This window comes from Anser brachyrhynchus (assembly GCF_964034855.1).
Source record: "Anser brachyrhynchus genome assembly, chromosome: 21".
Taxonomy (NCBI): Eukaryota; Metazoa; Chordata; class Aves; order Anseriformes; family Anatidae; genus Anser; species Anser brachyrhynchus.
The window spans coordinates 7,546,281-7,568,101 of NC_137714.1; the positions used below are offsets into that span (position 1 = coordinate 7,546,281).

Sequence of the window (21,821 nt, forward strand, 5' to 3'; positions counted from 1 at the left end):
TTGTGATTATTTAAAGACAGGATGAATGCCTGCATTAATCCCTGTTTTGTTCCAAGCTTACTTCATGCCTTCACTTCTCTTCACAGTGTACATCCAGTTCTCCAAGTTTCTGCCCATCACTAGTTTGTCTCAAGTCAATTTCAAATAAAGCAAAGGAAATGTCTCAAAGGAGTATAGAATTCTATGTGCTGACACTGTATTTTCTGAAAAACCTCTGACAGAGTAGCTCTGCCTGCATCCCTTCCCTTACAGCAGCATTTCTTGTAAGCACCAGTCTCAGAAGTCCAGACCTATGGGTTTGATCTGCTTAAACTGTAATTTGTATAACCCACTTTGGGAAGAATGCTATGTCTTCCTGGAAAACATCCTTCCCTTCCCTTCCCTTCCCTTCCCTTCCCTTCCCTTCCCTTCCCTTCCCTTCCCTTCCCTTCCCTTCCCTTCCCTTCCCTTCCCTTCCCTTCCCTTCCCTTCCCTTCCCTTCCCTTCCCTTCCCTTCCCTTCCCTTCCCTTCCCTTCCCTTCCCTTCCCTTCCCTTCCCTTCCCTTCCCTTCCCTTCCCTTCCCTTCCCTTCCCTTCCCTTCCCTTCCCTTCCCTTCCCTTCCCTTCCCTTCCCCGACACACCGAGGAGATGACTAAATGCTGCCACAGGAGGGAGAAAAACAAACAGGAAAGAACTCAAAGGGCTGGGATAGGGCTGCAAAGCAAAAGGCATAAATCACTCAGCTCTTCCCTCCCTGAGCTCTCCTGCAGCCAGCACATGCACACCACCTCCCTTCTGGATGAGGCTTTGGCATGAACGGCAGATCCCATTAATGCTCCTTCATGTTACCACAGCAGAGCAGCGCTTGGCAAGAGGATGCAGGATACTCCCTCAAGAAAACTTTGAAGGAACAGTGCTGCACGGCTGAACTAGGTAGTGGAGGGGAGGGAGGGAGGGAGAAAGTGGGAGGGGGAGAAATATCCTGGCCCAAAGAAGTGGTTATGTGGGGAATCGTGTTTGAAATGGCTTCGCAGAGCATAAAACAAGTCCAGGATTAGAAATAATTGAAAAACATGTGTGCCCCTGGAAAACTACCTGTAGGGAGTTTGTGGAGGAAAGAACGCAGTTCCTATTTTTCCTTTCCTTTGAAAGATTGGCTTAACGAAACAATCAGCCACATGAAAAGGCAAGGAGCACAATTCTCACATATGCTGTTTGACTTTTTTCATTATTATTCTTAAAGCATGCTCTACGAGAGGCAGTTGGAAGAAGAGTAACTGCCTGAATCACAGCTAGCCGGGCTCAGCTTGGTCCTGCCTTACCTCGGTCCCTTTGTGCTTGTTTTTTAAAGCCCTTAGGTTTTGTCTAGACTAGGAAAAGGTGTTTTATTCAAGAGTTATAGTTCAATTGAACTTGTTTAAATAAACAAAAGCCAACACTTGAACCACATGAGGATTGTGGATTAGCAGCTCTAGCTTAGTTTAAGGGGTGGAATAGAACTAGATTAGGTAAACTGTACTGACTCCTTCCATTTTCCTAATTAGATAGGCCTTCAAAGTGTTTCACAAGTGACAGATTGGGAACCTAAGCAAACTTCTGAACACAGGATGGGCTCCTTCCACCTGCTTCTCCCCTGCAGGAGCAGGAGAGGAAGAGAATCTCAGCCTTTGTAGACTATTCGACCTTAACCTGTCCAACTATCTACCTAGATACTTGGCTTTTATTATAAAGTATTTGGGCATTGTCTACTGAAAAGCCACTGAGGAACTGAAAATATTCTTCCAGGTGATTACTAAACATTCTGGCCACAGGGCTGAGTCCCACTTGACTTCTGTCCTGCTGGAGTCCTAGCTCAGGGAATCATTCGGTTCTTCCCACACGGAGGGACAACGCAATAGGATTAGCCTTTTCTCCACTGCTCCTTTTTGTTTTGAAACTGCCTTTCAGAAAACGGACAAAGTAGCTAATAAATTATTCTTCTTATGCCAGGTATTTTCCATTTGGAGTTTTATCTGTTGCTGGGTTTTGGCACCGTTAAACTATTAACGGTAATTTTAAAAAGAATTGGGAAACTGGCTTCCTGGATTGTAGCTTTTGGCTCTCCTGCACAATAGGATGATGAAGCTTGCAAGTATCTGTTGTTACCTGCAGGTAACTAACTCTACCTGGTTACCGCTTATCTTTCCTCTGCCTTTCCACCTCTGCATTACATAAGGGTTCCAGTAAGGCTGCTGAGATGACTGTGTTAGTGTGTTTGGTTTTATACCTTTGTCACTTTATATCCTTCTTTGGCAGTTGCATCTACCTACATAATTGCCCTTAATAAAAGGCTTAGTCATGGTCTGAAGTAAGTGTAAGCCACTGCTGTCTGTGCACGAGTGTACTTTGAATTACACCACAGAAAACTGGGGTGTATCAGAGTTTTTTGCTTAAGTGCCTTTCCATTCAGTACAAGGTGGAAGACTCTTGCTTTGAGACTGAAGCAACCTCCAGTGCTGAGCATTTGCACAGGAGGAGTAGAACTCAGCTTGGATCAAAACCTATCCAATAACACCTGAATAAAAACTTCATTTTGGTTCACATTAATACTATAATAATACTATATTAGGGGTTCTGTTCAACACAGTGCAGTGAAGAGAAGAAAAATGTAGTCTGTGGTCCAAGAAGCCTGCTGTCTGAACTGGAGTGATTCCAGGGTAGCCCTTCTCATAGTCAGGGAAATATTTTTTGTTGATTAGTATAGTTGTAAAGTTGTTCTTCTTTGTAAGAGAAGAAGATTCACATAGATTGGGCTGTTAGAGGAGTAAGATTTAAGAGACTTTTAAATAGCATAGTAGTGTACTTCCAAAGGGGTTTCAGAAAGGCAGAGAAGAATTAACACAACAAGGAAAAGAGGAGAAAGAAACAAGCAAGGAGCCTTTAGCATTCTGATGAAAATTTGAAATTGATGTTAGGCAGCAAATGGATGCTAATAGGAAGACACTCAGTAACCTAACCTAGAAGTTGCTGGAAAGGAAAGAGAACGGTGCTGTGTAAGGGAGATTTACACCCAGGTCAAGAAGACGACTCAGGAGAGTCACAAGACCTGGACAGACTGTTGGATGAAGTGGAAAGAAATACAACAGACCGTATTTATTTTGCATTCTACTGGAGTCTGGAAGTGAATATACCACTGTGTTTGATAGTGTGCATAAATACTACAAGAAAATTATTTTTGCCCCTGAAGATATTAGAAAATTATCATCTGATCTACAGAAAGAAAACAAGCTACAGTAGAAATCCAGCAGGAAAACAAGGTTCTGAAGCAGGCCCACCACTGATTTTAACTATCCCCCAAACTGTACAATATAGATTTTTAATGGAGTTAAGCTTCAGATTCATTACCTTTAAAGTTTCAGCCTTGTGACTAGTACGTGTGAGCTGAAAGGAACACCATCTGGACAGGTCAGTGCAGCAGGAGGGGGAGCTCACTGAAACTGGAACACATCTTGGAACTATCGTGGGTCTTTTTTTTCCATGGAAAGGAGGGGAGTGGAAATGGAAAAACGTCAGTGAGAAAAACCAAACAGGGCCCAAAATGCAGAGCTGAGGAAGTCTGCAATGGAGAATCTAGTTGAGACAGCTGTGCTGAGGCTGACCTAAGCTAGGGCTGACCAAGCAACTTCCATGATGTCATGCTGTGCTTTGATGGACCATTAAGTGAGCTCGTTGGTCCAGTCCTTGCTCCTGACACCTATTAAATCCACAGCTTTTGAGTTGGAGCTGTCAAGGTAGCGCCGCATCAGACACTGGGGGAATCCACGTGGATTGTTGCGAAAGAGACAGAGCCTGCAGAGAAGCTCTTTGCTCTTTTCTTGACTGTCTTTTCAGGATATTTTTTGCATGCATGTTCTATGATTGGATTAAAGAAGGAAAGGAATTACTTACTACCTGCCCACTGTATCTACTGTTTAACACCAGATGAATCTAGGAAAGCTGTTTTCTGAGCTTGGGCCTAGACTTTTTCTCTGTAGCCTAGCAGGAAATATCCCTCAATTTCAAAAATATAGGTAAAAAAATAGTTAATTCTACATTGCTTATTAAAAAATAAATAAATGGAGGATTCATTCGCATTTACAGTAGTCACAAACCATTGCAAGTATTAAAGTTTTTTTGTCCCAAAGGATTCCAGTCACTGTTCTACATTTACATTGTAGATAACAGATCTTACATAGCATGGTGAATTGCAAGCTCCTTGCAAGACATAGAGCACTTCTTGGATACAGATCCCGTCTGCTTTTCTTGCAGCAGGTAACAAGATCTTCTTAGGGATGCCATAAACCTCACAACAGGCCCAACACTGTCCTGTCCACTTCAGAGACAGGACTTCTACTTCCATCCTGTTGCCGGAGAATATTATGAGTCAAGAGAGTCAGTGATGCAATTATCTTTTTAAATGAATCCTAAATGGTGGCTCAAACACTCACTATTTTTGATTTTGATTATCCTCAATCGAGTTTTCTTCGGGGGATCCTCTGAATATTTCCATGCCCCCTCATTCAGGTTCTCACCATCTCCCATTTCTAGGCCTCACAAGAACACCAACACACCCCCTCCTGCTTCCTTCTTCCCACAGAGCTAAGCTAAACGTGCAGCATGTTTCCCATACACTCCTTCATCTACCGCCAACCTTAAACTCCCAGCAACACCTCCAACGATGACATGCAGAAGAGTGCCACTCTGTGTGGCTGGAGAGCAGAGAAAGATTCTTGAGATACTCATTTGTCTTGACAAAGGTCAATTATTTTGACTAGGTCTATTAATGAAGTGCAAACTGACAAGCAACGAAGAGACTGGCTAGTAAGTTGCTTCTTACTTCCACCAGGAGCCTTGAAGTGCAGGACAGATTCCAGGAAAGATTTTCTGGAAAATGAAGAGAGACCCAATAAAGTCTCTAAGCCTGGGCAAGTCAATAACCTGTCACAGTTGCCCGGAAGGAATTGGCTTGTCTTAGATAAACTCACAAAGGCCCTGAAAAAACAGGACTTTTTTAAATGGCAGAGATTAATTTTCTGACTTCAAAGTAGTATTAATGCAGAACTTGGCTAAGGTTTCCTGCGCAAGCAGTTTCCCCCCGAGCAATGATTTCAGAATCCGCCTTGTTTTAAGGCTGGCATTTGCTGCAGCTGCAGACCTGGAGTATTTTCGATCCCCTCTGAGTGCTGGAACACTATCCAACAATTAAACCGCAACCCAAAAACAATCAAACATCTGTTTGGAGGCAGGCTGCTCAGTGACTGACATTCTCCTGCCAGCATAAACACTATAGCTGCTGAGTGATTCCTGTCTTTTGTGTGTGTGTGTATACATATGCACTGCTTGTGTGTTTTTTTGTTCCTGCATGCAGTATGTGTAAATATGCTTCAGAGCATTTTTATTGCAATGTATGGACGTAACCATATAGCTTATTTGTGGAAGTATTTTCATTGGCATGAGCACATACATTTGAGTGTCAGCTTGAGATTTGGTTATTTGTGTGCTGGAGGTGGCTTTGCAGGAAGCAAATGTGAATGTGGACTGAGAGTCTGGAATCAGGTATGTGTTTATACAGCGCTGGGTGTACTGGTGCGTGTTCATTTACAGACATCTGCTTGTTTTCATCTGGGCAAAAATAGCATTGCAACTGCATGAAGTTTTACATAGAATATTTTGGGGTGTTTGCATGTGTGTGCATGTAGAGCCGTCCGCATTACGGTGTTTGTGTTTTTTGATGGATGCCTTTTCTACACCTGACCTCCACGAACGAATCAGCTACTTGGGCCCAGAAAGGGAGATAACAGACTGCTGGAAACCATTCAGATTTGGGTTCAAAAGAACAGCTAGGTCTGGCCCCGATGAAATCTCAGCCTCCTAAAACCCCTGACTACAAGAACTCTCTCTCCTGGGACCAAGGCAGGGCATCCAAAGATGATTTGTCTCCAGGGCTTTGGGGTGATGAAGGGACGGGGTGATGAATGCTGATGTTAGGTCTGTCTGCCTAGAGGCCAAATTACTCTCTTTCCTAAAAGCACTTTACAGACTCCATGCAGGTAGCTGCTTTTGTCCTCTTTTATTTATAGATTTCAAATAACCGTGGGCTGTTAATGGCCTGGATAAAGCAGTATGCAAATGGCATTCGTTCCCAACAGGAACTCCCTCCCTATAAAACTAAGACCAGCTTTCAGAAAATACAATTGTTCCCAATCCAAGCCAAATGACAGCTTGTGCTGCTCCTACCGGTTCTCCCTGAACCCCCAAGGTCTAGAGACTGCTGCTTGCCATTTGTGGTGTCTTTATACACCTAGCAATATGTGAGTCACCACAGCAGGTGCTAGCCATAGCCTGCTCACTTGAAAACATCAGTATCAAAAGTGACAGAATCTGGGCCACCCACTGGCTGTATTTCTGGAGCATCCCTCTGTCTAGGAGAGAGCAGCTGGAGCTTTTTGCTTTAGAGCATTTCTCAAATATCCTATTGCTGGCATATAAGAACACGCCAGCAAAGAAAAGAAAGATTCAATGATCTTCCCACCGTGAGCCCCACACTTAACTTATTGCTGTAATCACCTCATCTTGTGCACCAGCCTGGTTTTTCTTTTTAGTAGATAAGCTCAGAAAGTGTACTAGATAATAGATTTGCCTCAGAAATCGTAGGAGGTTCTATTGCTTAGCAGTTAGGGCAGAGTGTGGAGCACAGAGTGTATTAGAAAAGCACAGAGAATCAGTATTCTGCTGCCCAGGTGCTACAGAACATGAACAACATGAACATGGACAACACGAACAGAAAGCTCTGCCCACAGCAGGATGCAGCGTCTCAGAGGTTCCAAGATCTGCCTCTGCCTCCACAACGACCTCCACACTTTAAGATTCTCTTCCTCTTTCAAACATGAGCTTGTGGCTGGTTACAGTCAGGAATTGTACCCCTATTTATGACTAGAAAAAGTGGTGTGGTGACAGAACTGGGAAGCTCCTGTAGGCAGTCGGTCAACTGCAGTAACAGGACCTGTCCACTCAAGTTCTGTGAGCCCCAGAGGAAAAAAGAAAAAAAAAAAAAGAAAAAAAAAGGTGCTTTGGCAGGTCTGGCACTGATGGCATGGGACGGAGGCAGGTGAAGCTCTTCCTCCACTTCCCTCGCACTGGCTGCTTCAGCGCTGTTCCAGAATGAGCTACCAAAACTCTGCAATGTAGAGACTGCACGGCACAATGTTCAGGGACTAAGGTAAACACTTCTATCAGTTGCTGATACTCCTGACAATACTCATTTCCTACTTCATCACAAATTTTTGTCCTTTACTTGCATGCAGGAGAAGTAGCAGCCTTTCATTCTGACTACAAGAATCACAAAGGAATTGCAGTGGACGAGCTGAATTTGGAATGATGCTCTTGTGCAGTTATACTACGCAGCTACTCTTCTGCTTGACTTCTCAGAAGTCTTGCCAGTGGCTTGCATGGTCTGTGTGCTACTGAGTGAATGGATAATGACTCTCAACCCTACATAATGGAAAGCATTTTTAATAATGGTTTAATAATGACTGGCTGGGTTAGAAAGGGGTCCACTGGAAATGACAGATAGTGAGATATTTTCCTTAGAGGTTAAGAAGTAATGTATCCATTACATCCTTGACTTCCTGAAGCATAGCCTAGGAAAAGCTAAATTCCCCTTTTAATGCATAGACTGTATGCGTATGTGGGGCAGAACTGGTTCTACAGAAAGTGTAGGATAAAGAAAGAACCATTGTTGAGTTTATTCAGGACCTATTCCATTTACATACATTGGTATGCTACATTGTATTTGTTGTTGTGGCTTATGCATATTTCATTAGAGTAAAGGAGGAATTTCGGTGTCAATCCGTTAACTATCACTGCTGCTAATATTATTTAGATTTGCCCTGGGTTCATATTAGAAAACATGTAGAAAATTTGCAAGAACAGAAAGTCTTCTCATTCATGGATTTATTCCAGCTCTGCTCATCCCTTTTACACTTTCCAGTCCCGTTCTAATTTATAAGCACTGGTGAAAATCAGAACATTCCTGGTTCCTGCTCCTTCAGTACCATTAACTACGGTCCTGTTAATCTGTCCTCTAATGTTTGTAGCACATGAGTATCTCAGAATCATTGCCACTTCGTAGGCTTACTTCTATGCTAAATTTAAAACACAGCAAATATGTTGTGTCCTCTCTCCCATTCTGTACAAAGACCTTATAGTAATTCCAGAAACAGCCACCATCTGACTCCAATGCTTGTTGCCATGTCATCCTTAACCTGAACCCAATTTTACCCCCAAAACCTGTTGAAACAGCTACCCGTCGTGACTTATGAGCATGTTTGGGACAGAAGCTGATTGTACGCTAGCAAATCTGCACAGTGCTCTAAGGAGCACTCTGAGTTTCTATTACTGACATCCTCTTGTAATTCTCTGCTTAGGAGGTGGAAACTTTCTGTCCTAGTAGGACTGGGAGGAGGTGTGACATTCTTAAGCCACACATTGCGTGAGATATGTCCATTTGCTGGGGGACAACAGAAAGACTGCTCTGTAATGTGCACTGTAATTTCCATTCCTGCTTTTTTCTAACACAAGATCTCTCAATAGGGTATAACACGATGATCATGACAAAAGGCCCTTCGTCAACATTAGCAGCTGCTCAATTTTTCTCTCTTGTTTTCCCACAAACTCCATCTCCAGAAAAATACAAAGTGCAACTTAAGGAAGCTCTCAGCTGTCTACTACTTTGTTAATTTCCAAAACAGATGTGAAATACATTTTGGTCTGTCCTCTATCTTGTCTGTCTCTAATTTGTGACTAATTTATGATTCTGAAACCTTGAACTGTTCCCTTAAAATTTATTCTTTATTTGTTGTAGGAGTTTTGAGTGATATCTGAAGCTTTTTTGCTTTGTGGATTAGCACATTTACCCTCCCACTAATTAGTCCAACTCTGAGAAAGTCCAAGACTAATTTTTGGCTCATTATTCAGTCAACCAATAGATAATGTGAGAGATGTGAAAAGAAGCAGTAAGACATAAAGCTAATAAGTGTGTAACTTTAAAAAAAAAAAAACCAACAAAAAACAGAGTATTGCTCAGTGAAGATCTAACAGGATGCATTAAGGAGCAACAAAATGAAACAAAGAAACATGAAATTTCAGCATGACTACTGGGAGTAATGTAGCTGAAGACAGTAGAATAATCTCCCAATGGACAGAGCAAAGAATTAGTCACTTGAACAACTATGGACAAACTGATAAATGCTAGAAAGCTTTTAGTCAATAAGCTGGATCAAAACCCTGACATTTCAGAGAATAAAACTTGTATAAAAGAGCACGACTCTCTTTGAGAAGGTGGAGGTTATTCAGATCTGGAAAGGTATTTGCTGTGCAAGGTCTCATCTAGGCTGACAACAGCTTCCTGTAGTCTGTCCTGGGGGGAAAGGGGGTGCTAAATCCTCACATCTGCCATCCCAGTGCACAGCTGTGAGTTGTGTAGGGAGAACCATCCCTGCTTGCCCAGCTGCCCTTCCATTCACTGTCACTCAGCAAGTAACTATTTCACAGGCCTTACTGAAAACAATAGGACCTTTCAGGAATGAAATCAAATCTCGACTCTGATAGGAAGGCAGCTGGGAGACACATGAAAGCTTCTTCTTGCTGTCTCTTACTTGTCTCACGAGGTTCGGATCCAAAGAATCCCAGCAAACCACCCACAGCCCCTTCAGGAAGGTCAGGGCTGGAAGGAGGATTCTGAATGCTTGGTACCTTGAAGAGAGGTGTACAGCCAGACAGATAAATAGCTCACTAACCAGTTAGATGGGGAGAGGACAAGGAGGAGTAGACATGGAAATAGAATACAAAAAGAAAAAAATAGATCAAAAAAGAGCATTGAATTTCACTGTGGATTTATTTTTCCTCCCAAAAGAAGACCTCGTGCTTTATAAACCTGAGGATTCATTTCTCCCATTGCTGATATTTTTGTCACCTCGGGGGCAGAAGGCAGCAGCTTTTAACAGCACTCAGTTATGTTACATACCCCCAGTTTTTTAGAGCACTTTCTAACCTTGGGGGAAGGGTATCACCTGTTAAAACAGCATCATTATCAATAATCTCTGCAGTCTCCCTTGAAGGCTGTTTTCTCATCTGAGAACTGATGAGGTCCAACACTATTTTAGCTTTCTAATTATTCTAATTTCAGGACGTTAGTGCTGCTGATTAGGAATTACATTGCACCCAGAAAATGGATGGCTTTCATTCCTAAGGGTATGTCAATGCTGCAAAACAGCACGCTTGCAGCTAACTGTACAAGCACAGCATTGAGAAGTCAAGAAAATTAACCCATGTGGAGCTTCTTGGTAACGTGCCTAGATGCCTTCTGATACTTAAAGTCACTTATTTACAAGCACATTCAGTATTTACACTTCACTGCAGTCTGGAACATGAATTATTCTGAGAAAACCAAGGGTAGGAGAAGAGCTGCAGTTCAGACAGAAGGATGGTCAATAAAAAGGCTGCTTCTTTTTGACTTCAAGAGAATATACAGACTGCTCTTTAGAATGGTGCAAAACCAGGTATGCATACTGGTTTGTTAGGGATTGGCCAGTCTGTGATCTCTCTTTCTTTTTGCTTGAAATACACTGAGCTGTTTCCAAGCACAGGGAGCTTGGTGTTCATGTAGCAGCACACAGTGTGTACTTGCCTAGCCTATAGATTAACCATGTGTTACTTTCCCCTACTGCTATTTCTTCACCTCGTCCTTATTCTTGCTGCTGAGCTTGCAGGGAGGTGCCTGGCAGAGTGCAGGTTGAAATTACCTGTGGACATGAGGGGCAAGCCAGGAACAGGAGAAGTCTACTGCACCATGTGCAAACGTCACAGCTGTCCCAAAGAAACTGTGCTTCCCTTCATAGCAAAAAGCAACATATACACTCTTCAGTTCAAAATATCTTATTTCAGACTAAGAAAAACAATGGTAAACAAGACACACAGACTCCAGAGAGATGCCAGTATCGCTCTGTAGGCTAGAGAGCATTCTCTTTTATAAGAATATAGAGCAACTTATGGAAGTGAACCCATGGTCCACAAGAACAGCATTCAGCTGTGCTATACGGAAAACAAAAGGCAGACCGTGTCCGTGGCCCTATACAAACAGTTCTTGACTGAGATCATTGCGGACAGTGATAAATGAAAAGAACAGAAATTCTCCAGTTGAGTGCTGACAAGTAGTCTGTGTTTGACAGTGAAGTGATAAACAAATAATACACATTTCAGACATGTGATATGCCTGGTGCTGTCCTTGTATGGCACTGTCAAGGATATTGGACCAAATTCCAGATCGCCATTGACATGCTTTCTCTGCTTAAATTACGCCGCCCATAGCTACTAAGACATTTTTCAAGGTTTATCCTATGTGATGACAATTCTGAATTCACACCTTCATATTGTCTTCCTGTTTTCTACCACATCGATTCCCAGCTCCTATACTCATCCTAAATGCTGTTCTATCCACCCCCACGCCCAGTTCCTCTGTTTCCCACTTTGGACTACAAGTAAGAGTCTGCTTAATACAAACATGCCTGCTCTGAGTACTTACTTGTATGACAAATAATACACATTTCTAAGTCCTTTTGTCTTTCTCATCTTTCATTTCTCAATTTCTCATTTCAGTTTTGACTTGCTCTTATGTTTTGAACAGATTTTTATTCTCTACTCTTGAATAACACTTCTGAAAAAGCTTCTTGTTTGTATAAATGCTACCTGCGCTAGTACAATATGCATCCTTGTAACAGCTTCGTGTTTCCTTGCAGACGGGGGATAACATTTTTACTACTGATAATGGAGACGAGAGTTCTTTAATTCATGAGGTAAGGATTTAGGTTTTCACCTCTGAAGCTCAAGAGCTCAATCCCATTTATGACCCAAGGGAGGAGCTGTTATACAGGATCCCATCACCAATTTCCATCATGCTAGCATTGCCTTCTCATCGTCAAGTATTTGAATTGTTAACCCATGTGTCACATTTCCCTGTACTAGAGAACTCACAGTTCCTCACATTAGAGAAAAATAACTAAATAAAAGACCACTTCTTAAACATTTCTTTGAAATGGGTTGGAAAAAAGTATTACAACGAGTGATTTCAATCTTTGTACTGTCTGCTGAAGGTCTTGTGCTGCCAGAAACACACAAACAAAAAATAATTCCTGTTTACAAATGATGCCACTCATTTTCTATCTCAAAGAGTTTTGTACCTGACATAGTGGAATTCTGACAATCGAAAAGGAATATATTTAATTAAAATACAGTGGTGTTTGAATATTATTTTTGTTTTTAGAAAATCAAGGCTGAATCAATAATATACACGCTTACTTCTTTAAAGTGGACATTTTCACTATGACAAAAACAACTGAAACAGCTTGGAAAAAATATTTTGAGAGAAAGATGTGAATAATATTTGCAAACTATGTAAAAACATTTACTTATTGGGGAAAAATTTCACTAATCGTAAAGATCAATAAGTTAGTTAAAATAGATTTTTAAAAAAAGTTGATAAAACACAAGGGAAGCAAAAGCAACCATATAACTAATACTACAAAAAGCATCTATGAAATAAGAGAAACTGATAGCAACAACTATAAATTAGAGTAAGAAAGTGTTGAGGGTTTATAATAGAAACCAAAAGGTACAAAGAAAATAACTAACAGTACTTACCACCTGTAACAAAACAAGCAAAAAAAAATTGCTCTGTAAGGCTGATACAGAAAATGCATTTTTCATAACATTCAAATATAAGCTTATATATTTGGAGATAATGAGAAATAGCTTAAGATGAACTCTTAATGCAATATTACATTCCGCTGCCAGCAACACTACTGGATCTGAGGCCGGAAAGAATAGAGAGAAATTACACAACAGATCAGAGTAGAAGATGACAAGTCTTTTCTGGTCTTAAAATTCATATATCTATTAATTACTAGGTAGCTAGCCTGACTATGCTGCTGCTAGCAAAAGTGCAGCTGCATCATTACAGGAAAATGGGACAGACTATGTATACAAATAGGGCTAGAGTTCAAGCATGCCTGCCCAAATCCTCTCTGCTACTCCATTTAGTGCATTCTTTAGCCTTTATCATTCAAAGGACTGCATTAAAATCTGCTGAGCTTCACTGTGTTCTGGATCAGGGTTAATGCACGTCTGAATCCTCTGAGCTGAAGAGCTACTACTTAAAGCTAGTTTCAAGCATTAGCAGATTATTTAAAAATGCCTTTGGATGAAGATGAAACAGCTCAGATTGTGAGTGATAAGAAGCAATATATACCTAGGAAAGCTGCTGAGAGCTAAATGGTTGGACTTGGGGAATGGTTCTTTCACTGGGACTCTACCAGCAAGGGAACTCCTATCAAATCGTCTCTTGCCTTCAGTTACCAATGGTGAGGATTTAGCTCTCCTCCCAGTGCTCTCACTTTGTGGGAATCTGCTGGGCCATCTCTCCAGTGCTAGCAGAGTTAGTGGAAAACTTCAGACATTGGCAATAGGGTGAGGTGATGTCTGAGTACTGACCTTGGACCTTCCTACCCTCCCTACCAGCTGCTTGGAGGCTAGGAGTGACAGGCCTGTAGACAAGGGAATTCAAATAAGCATCTATCGCTTCTCTGATCTTCTTTTTTCTTGAAAAATTAAGCTAGACTTCATCAGCTTCCCAATATGGTACAATACATTATTCTGAACGAAGACATTATTCTGAAAGATGACCAATACAACTTCTAGTTTATGTTAATTTTAGTTCCCTGAAGTTGAAACTGGGGTTGCCCTGCTCACCCTTCTCAGGCACCATGGGCCTGAGCCCCTTCTGGCAGGGCCACGGCCTCTGTTGGTCATGGTTCTCATGGCCAGCTCCCGGCTCACTTCCCTCAGGGAGTAGCCAGCCACTGCTTCGCTGGCCACAAAGGTACTGCAGCAACGGCACAGGGACCGCCCAGCAATACCTCAGCTAATACTGCTCCTACGAGTGTTCTCCATATTTGAAATAGAGAATTTTGCAATTAAGGCACTAATGCTGATTTCATGCTTTTCCCCCACCATACAAATACCTCAGCTTAAGTACATTACTATCTTTTCTTACCATGCCATGCACCTGAAATGTAACCTGCTGTAGTAAGCCCACTCACAAGAACACCTCTCTTCTGCATTGCTCATGGTTGTATTACAGTTGATAGGAGCATTATGAAAGCCCTTGAAAACCATCTTGACTGTAAGACAGTAATTAACTCTGCATTTTATTCCTTTGGCTTCAGTTCACTCTATAGAAGAAGTTCAAAACTGTAATTTATCTCTGTTCTTCTCAAGCATTAGTAAGAATGAGACAGATGAGAAGGTGGTTACTTGATACGTGAGGAAGAACTAGAAAGTGACACGGCTCAACAACAAGGCCATACTGGATCTGAGATATCCTTCTGACCAACTGATTAAACATGATTTCAGTTGGTATAAAAACCCCTCCAGCCCTACTGACATAAGTTGCTCTCATTTATTCATCTCCTGAAATAATTCTGGTTATTGTCACTAGATGAAGATTTGCCTTCGTGACTTGCAAACGATGAGTGCTGAGGTGGGGTTTGGACAGTGGGATATCACTGAGAAGTGAAACAGAAAGACCTAAACATTTCTCAAGGGACTGCAATAGAAGCGGAGAAGACAGATGTAAAGTGAAATTCCTTCAAACCTGTAAAACAGAAGCAAATCTCCTTATTCCCAGAAACTTGTTTTAATACCCTTTCTTATAGGAGATTAAAAAATTCTCTTAGAAGACCTGATTTTTTTTTCTAATTTAGCTTTTTGCAAAGCAGCAAACTTCTCAAAGTACAATAACTCATAAATTTTTAGCTTAATTTACAGAGCAGAATTGGCCTTCACAAGATCAGGACTTTATGCCTTGCCTGCACTTTGTCCCTTTGGGCTTGATTGCTATGCTAATTAAACAAGACATTGGTCAGGTTTTAACACACCATCTTATGATTTTTTATTTTGCTTTCAGCTTTTTGAAAGGTTTCCAAGAATACCAGGCAAGGAAATGAAATCTGCATCCCAAGGAAATGATCCCTTTCCAAAATTGTTAATCTTTCCTTATGACATGTTTTGGAATACAAATGTATCCAGAGGGGGTTTATTCAGCAATATGTTGTGTTCATGTAAGTGATCAAATTGGGGTTTATTATAGTGGTACATATGTTAACAATAACTCAAACTTTTATTCACCCTGTTTCACCACCACAGCTGCTCTTGGTTTTTCTTACAGCCCCACCCAGTGACACTTGGAACACAAGCAGATACACGTATGTATTACAGGGAGTGATGTTTTACATTGTTATTAGAGAACTCGGCTTCTTTCAGCATACAACATTATCATAACAAACTCATGACTACATACTTTAACTGTCACTATATTGCATTCCATTTATGCTGGAATCAGCAGAATTAGAAACCAGATCTGGTTCCTACATTCACTTCTGATGAATTTTTGCAGTACAGGGACTGAAGGCAATTACAGGGCGTCTGGATGTGCCAGATTCAATCCATTTGTAGGTCTGTCCCCTCAGCACATTCAACAAAGCTATTTAAGGGTTCTGTGTAACGGGACGTACAAGTAAATAAAGACAACAAGGACTTAATATTAAATTCAGTAAGCGGCTTGTAAGTGATGAATATTTCCTCCAAAAAGAAAAAATGTTGTGGATGAGAAACAGAGAGGGGGATGCTACTCATCTGAGTGTATGCAGTGAGAAATTCTGAATTTCCCAAATAGAGCACTCCTTAATAGAGTATTCCCAGAAGGAACTGAAATATAAGCACAACATACGTTTCCAAAAATGAGTAGCAATTCTGGTTATTCAGGTTAAGACAACTACTGTGTCATAAAACTCAGGCATCTCGAAGTCTCTTAAAAAATATGTAAACAAAAAAAATGTAAACATTAGCCATCACAAGTTCTGAAAACATAGAATTTCTTCTTATTTTGAGCAAGAAGTAACAAGACTTTTTTTTTTTTTTAACTTGAAACAATGCTTAGAAACAGCAGGTCTTAGATCAAGAACCAAGTGGGGAAAGTTAAAAATTCACTAACAGCTGGCTTGGGCAGTACGAATTCTGAGAATATTACTAATTTTTCTTTTATTCCCTGAACCCAGAACAAAAGGCATTTTACACCAGAATCTTAACTGTTTGCTGATGACTGGGTCCCAGACGGTTCAAAAGGAACTTCTAAAACTAAGTTTACTAGAAAGCCAATGCTCTAAATAAAATAAGAGGAAAGGAAACGTGTCATGAAGGATAAAAAAAAACCTTCAAACACAAATCTTAAACAACAAGCTCTTGAACATGCACGAAACCTGCAGTCCCAAATGAAACAGCCTACTTTTCTTTTGCAATAAAAAGTGGCATCAAGCTGAACAACACTTGCAGACCTTAATAATAAATATCAATCTAGACCATTTCAAACCCTTACAAGCAATGGTTGATAAGTGAGTGTGCTGCTAATGAAAACCAGTACCCATGGGGATAACCAGAGGATATTTCAGATGGGATAGAGACCGACTTTCTTCTTGAGAAGGAAAGGTTAAAGATACCACAGCGAGAGGTGTTGAGCAAGGAAGCTTCCCACCTTCTCCATACCTGGACATGAACAGCACAAGGACGACACTCAGGATGGAGCAGATTCTTTCTCAGTCTTTGTAAGCACTTAGAAAATACTTGGGATACTTCAGAAATAGTTGGGTTGTGTGCAAATAAGCAATGGCAAGAGTAAAACAGTGTACTGTTTATATATCCACACACAGACATGAATTTTATATCCATGTTAGTTTAAGAAGGATATGAAATGCCTTCATTCTAAAAGAGTAAGAAAAAGTCTTCCAAGATATCCTGAAGGAGACAAATATCGACTGCATGCTTGGAAAGGTGCATTGCTCTCATTTCTTCTGCAAATACTTATTCTAAGCGAATAGTACTCCAACAAAACATCATTTTACAATGTTCAGCATTCAGTTTGTTCTTTGTATTATGTTGAAATGTAAGAAAATTGTTTCTTATTATGCAACTTACCAATGTCCAAGAAAATGAGCCCTGATCTCACTCAAGGTTGTAGGCTATTACAAGAAAACAATGCAACAAAACCAATTACACCAGTTCTGGTGCTGGCATTTTGCTTTTCAGTTCATGGGACAAATAATCTCAATTACTGAGAGGTAAATCAGGCATGAGCTTGTTTACTACCCATCATAACCGCCCAGGAATTTATTTATAGTCTATATCCTATGGTTACTTGCCCATGTAGTCAGACCTTTGCTGTTAGAGAAGGCAGCAACATCTGTGGAGCCATGGAGGATATTTAATGTTTGTTTCATTTCTTCCAACTTCAGTATTCTCCAAATAAAAATGAATTACACGCACAAATAGTCAACTGTGCATTTCCTTAAATCATCCTACAGACAATAATTCCAATGAATTAAAAAAAGTGAGAACTAATTAGACTTGATTTATAATTGCTTTGGCAAAGGCAGATAGCTTGTATCACCACAGACAGGAGGCAAAGACTTCTGAGTAACGACCAGGGCAGTATTACTGCAGACATGCTCCTTAACCAGCAGAGGAGAACATCTTGCCTTGCTGGCTTAGCCATTCAGGCCAACCTGTGCTGTCCCAAACACCAGACTTGCAAATGCAGACTCAAACAAGAAGCCTTCATTCTCGTGGCTAACTGCATATGAGCAGGACTAGTTCCTGATGAATCTCTATTCCTAGTCTGCTTCTTATCTAGCTCATGACTGTATGCCAAACCAAGCTCGCAGACTTTCATTTCACAGCGTGTTCTCCATTTCTGTGTACACAATTTCAATTTACATGTGCATTAGCACAGCAGCACCATCAACGCTGCGATGGTAAAAATCAAATATGTTGGATTACAAAGATGACAGCAAAGACATAGAAACATGCACTATTTTTAAACAGGAAATACTATTGCGGAGAATAAAGCTAAACTAACGGGCTATAGATTTAGAAGGCCTCTAACAACAGGACTGGGAAAGAAATGTAAAGTTTCAAAGTACAATCTGAAGTGACTAAAGACAAGTCCTGGGAGACTCCCTGCTATCCTCATCTCATAAAATATAACTTTCCTAGAAGCAGACCAATAGTGGCATTCCAACTGGGCTTCTTACTGATAGCAAAGCAGAGGCTTCTATTAAATTAGATTGGGGCTTCTTAAAAATACCTTTGCACAAATTAAAGTTAAAATGAAGCTAAAAATAATAAACTAAAAGAATGCAACTTTAAAAAAGATGTACCCTGGATGTTTCACAAAACGGATTATTCCCCAAATGGTGTAATTATTCTAATGAATTTGCCTCCAGAATAAATGGCGGCTCAGTAGGAACTAGTGAAGCATATTATTGTGAAAAAGGTGTTTTGCAAGTATGATTGTAACTTCATGATGCCAGCCATAAAAGATTTTGTAGGTACACAGAAGGACTGTATCGTTGCACTGCCAAGTTGCTGTCCAGGCCAATTATACATGCATGTGTGCTGCTGGTTGCTGGAGATGGGCACCACCACAGGAGGCAGGATACATTGGCAGACAGAGGCCAAGCAAATTCCCATTTGCATAAACCCACATACAATGCAAGAAAAATTAACGGAATTAACGGAACTTTTTACACATTGTATGTGCAAGACCATGCATCTGAACACAGCTTTCACAAAGAACTATAAAATGAATGGGATGGTAACAGGAATATTCAGGCAGAGGATAGGAACAATTAGTTTCTGACTTGGTAGTCAAATCTTTTAGCTTATGTAAGCAACAAACAAAGTACTATGGGCAGCAATACTCTATGCTCACCTAGCATACTGATGTATGTACTTCAGTGAAGTCTAATCCTTCACAAACACCACGTCTAGCATCCCAACATGATTATTTTCTACCTATAAATTAGTACGATTGGAAAAGGGCAAGTGACAAATGACCAACTTTTTAATTAAATCCAATGGAAATGATCTACCTGTCTTGTCCAGATTCCTCGTCGTCAGCTACCTGCCTGGTTGCTTCTATACCTAGGTATACACCTAGGTATACATTTCTGGTCTGTGTTTAGCAGAAAGTCAGATCGGATGATTGTTAAGTGTCCTGTAGGTACAGATCTATAAGTTTGAGTTTCTCAGCCATGTTTACTACAGCAAAAGGCAATGTACTAATTAACACAGAGTGAGCAAATGATGTCCCCTTGTAATGTTAGCTATGGGTTCTGTGACAGAGTACAGTGAAAGATGTAGAGAGCACCTCTTCCAGTGAGGAAATGCTGAATATTAGTCTGAAATTATGAGCAGAGTTTGCTGACTAAGATATGAAGCAAGCTCGTTTGAAGTATTTCCAGAATGATATACATCAAGCATGTAGCATGTCTAGTAACATGCGATGAGCCACAAAAGGAACCAATAACTGCAAAAGCTCAGAGATAAGAGTCCCACCAAGTCTGAACGAAATCATTACAAACGAGTAGAGCAATGTTTGTGCTAGAGGAAAGGATGGAATTCGTTAGAAGTACAATGGCAGCTCATATTCCTGACAGTGAGTAACTATTGTTTGTTTGCTAGAAAGATTTTACATCAAAATAAATATAGAAAATTGAGAAATAGCTTGTAGTGATGAACTCTGGTAAATCCAACCTCTTTTACAAGGGAATACCAAAGCAGATTTTAAACATTTGGCTGTTTATCAGAAGCCAGAGGAAGATTAACTATGTGAGTGAAAAATCAGGCCAAGAAACTGAAAACAGCTTTTCACAACTAAGGAAAGCCAAGGAGGAACTTAGTCTAAAAAGCATTTGGAAAGAAATGTTAAGATCACTTCACTTGTAATAAATGGATCATTGAATCAAGAGGATTTTGAATTCCTTATGGAGCTGTGTAGGAACCATAAGATTGAGAAAGAGAGAGAGCATCAAAGCGCTAACAGCATCAAGACTGTATGAGCAGGGACACGCAGAAACCATAACAAGTGCACCAGTACTCCCACTGGTACTATGGCTTGTGCTTGTTCGCAGACAGTACAGAGATGTGAGATGGCTTATAGAAAAGTCACCAAAATGGAGCACCTGACCAACATTCCCAACCTCCTTGTACAACCTGGCAAACTTGTGCTTAAGTTTCTAACTTTTGAAATAAACTTCTCTGAAGCCCAGCACCAGCTCTGCTACCGACTCCCTCTGCGGCCTTGGACATACCACGTTCATCTCTGCTGCTGCTTCCATGTTTATAAAAGCTACAGAATATTCCTCTATAAGGACTCCTGTAACTTTTGTGTGTCAACCACAAAGAGGTTCTCTGAAGAGGTTCTCTAAAACGAGCACTGGCAGCTGCCCCTCTGGGGGATGGATGGCTGCTATACCTTTGGCATTGTGCAAACCCGACAAAAACTTAAAATTATTATTAATCTAAAGAGAGCAGGTTATTGCCATAAAAAATGACACAGTTATCATTTCTCTGACCATTTAATGAGAGTCTTTTAATACCTTTAAGATGTTTTGTAAGCTACGTGTAGATCGTTTGAAAAATCATTTAAAAATATACCTGACTGCTCAATCGTGGTTGCAGAATCTCACTGGAAATTGCCTTCCCTAGCCTGGGGTTTTGTTGAAGTGCCGATAAATAAAGGTTACTAGTAACACCTTGAATTTGCTGTGTTCAGCTACTCTTAAGGAATGCAGAGTTTTTCTGTGGAGTAAGACTAGTCACTACACAAATTTTAGGCACACTTTCTCACATATTAGGAAAAAAAGAGGGAGAAGGGAAACAAAGCCAAAACCTCTGACTTTTTTTTTTTTTTCTGGCCAATCTCAAACTGTAAGAATTCCCCAATCACAAAAAAGCTCTGCTCTAGCTAAGGAAACGATGTTGATTAGAAAAAAAAAGTTCCAGATGTTAACTGAAAGCGATTTCAAGAAGGGAAAGGGGGAAAGAGAAGGCATGCGAGGTGACCCCACCCTAGGCAGGAAACACAGCGAGAGCGTTGCACCCTCTGTGCTGGGACGCAGCCAAGCGCTCCCCAGCTCTCACACACTCACACTGGGCTGTTCTCCTTCCCCCTCCAGGGGGGTTCTCCTTCCCCCTTCAGGCAGATGCTCGAGCTCTTCCAGTTTAACCCCATCAATTCTTTGTATCCTTTCTGATTCGCATTACTGAGAAAACACATACAAATCAGAAGTAAAGTTACAGTGGGAAGCTTTTTGTTTGGCTTTGATTTCCTCTTCCAGAAGCAGCAGAACAACGTGCTTGCATTCACAATTTCCATGCACTTCCTTTCTTTCACCCTTCTTTGGGCTGGGTCTTTGTCGGGGACAGTAAGGTATCTCAAAAGGTACAAAGAGGGTTAAAATAAAAAGGTTTTGCAGAGAAGATACTGCTGTTATAGTGAAGACAAACGTCTTGGTTCATTGTAAAGTTATTTAACTCTTTGTGGGCTTTGGAAAATGTCCAAAGTAAACAAGCTGTTCATTCCTCAGGGGGTCAGCTACCAGTGCTCACTTAGAGAAGGCTCTTCTATTAAATTTGTACTTTACTACCTATCAGAATAATGCTACTTACATTAAATATTTAGGAAAAGGAAAGGAAAGGGAAAAATATTAAAGCACTGCAGCCCCCAAAGCCTCTCTATTTGACAAAGGTATGATACCTCCCTGTATGGAGGAAAAGTAGTAGTCAGCTGAGTAAGGCTGCGCGATCAGTGCCTAGAAAGTGGTTTGTCTGAACCAAGGCTTTTGTTGTTTGTTTTTTTCCCTGGACTGACAAA

The 21,821-nt window shown here is 40.8% G+C and overlaps 1 protein-coding gene across 5 annotated transcripts; it reads left to right on the forward strand.

Moving 5' to 3' along the window:
- Positions 1-656: 656 nt before the first annotated feature.
- On the forward strand, positions 657-21,088 carry LOC308181340 (uncharacterized protein). 5 transcript variants are annotated; one of them, XM_080564522.1, is made up of 6 exons: positions 657-913; positions 1,970-2,131; positions 11,794-11,850; positions 15,018-15,171; positions 15,279-15,315; positions 16,168-21,088. In XM_080564522.1, the coding sequence occupies exons 2-6, from the start codon at positions 2,096-2,098 to the stop codon at positions 16,277-16,279; spliced, it is 396 nt and encodes a 131-aa protein (XP_080420648.1). In that variant the 5' UTR covers positions 657-913; positions 1,970-2,095; the 3' UTR covers positions 16,280-21,088. The 5 variants fall into 5 exon arrangements, 1 of the variants encoding a protein (XP_080420648.1); XR_013941423.1 differs by lacking the exon at positions 1,970-2,131 and having other exon boundaries at positions 15,018-21,088; XR_013941425.1 differs by lacking the exons at positions 657-913; positions 1,970-2,131; positions 15,018-15,171 and having other exon boundaries at positions 4,904-11,850.
- The last annotated feature ends 733 nt before the right edge of the window (positions 21,089-21,821 follow it).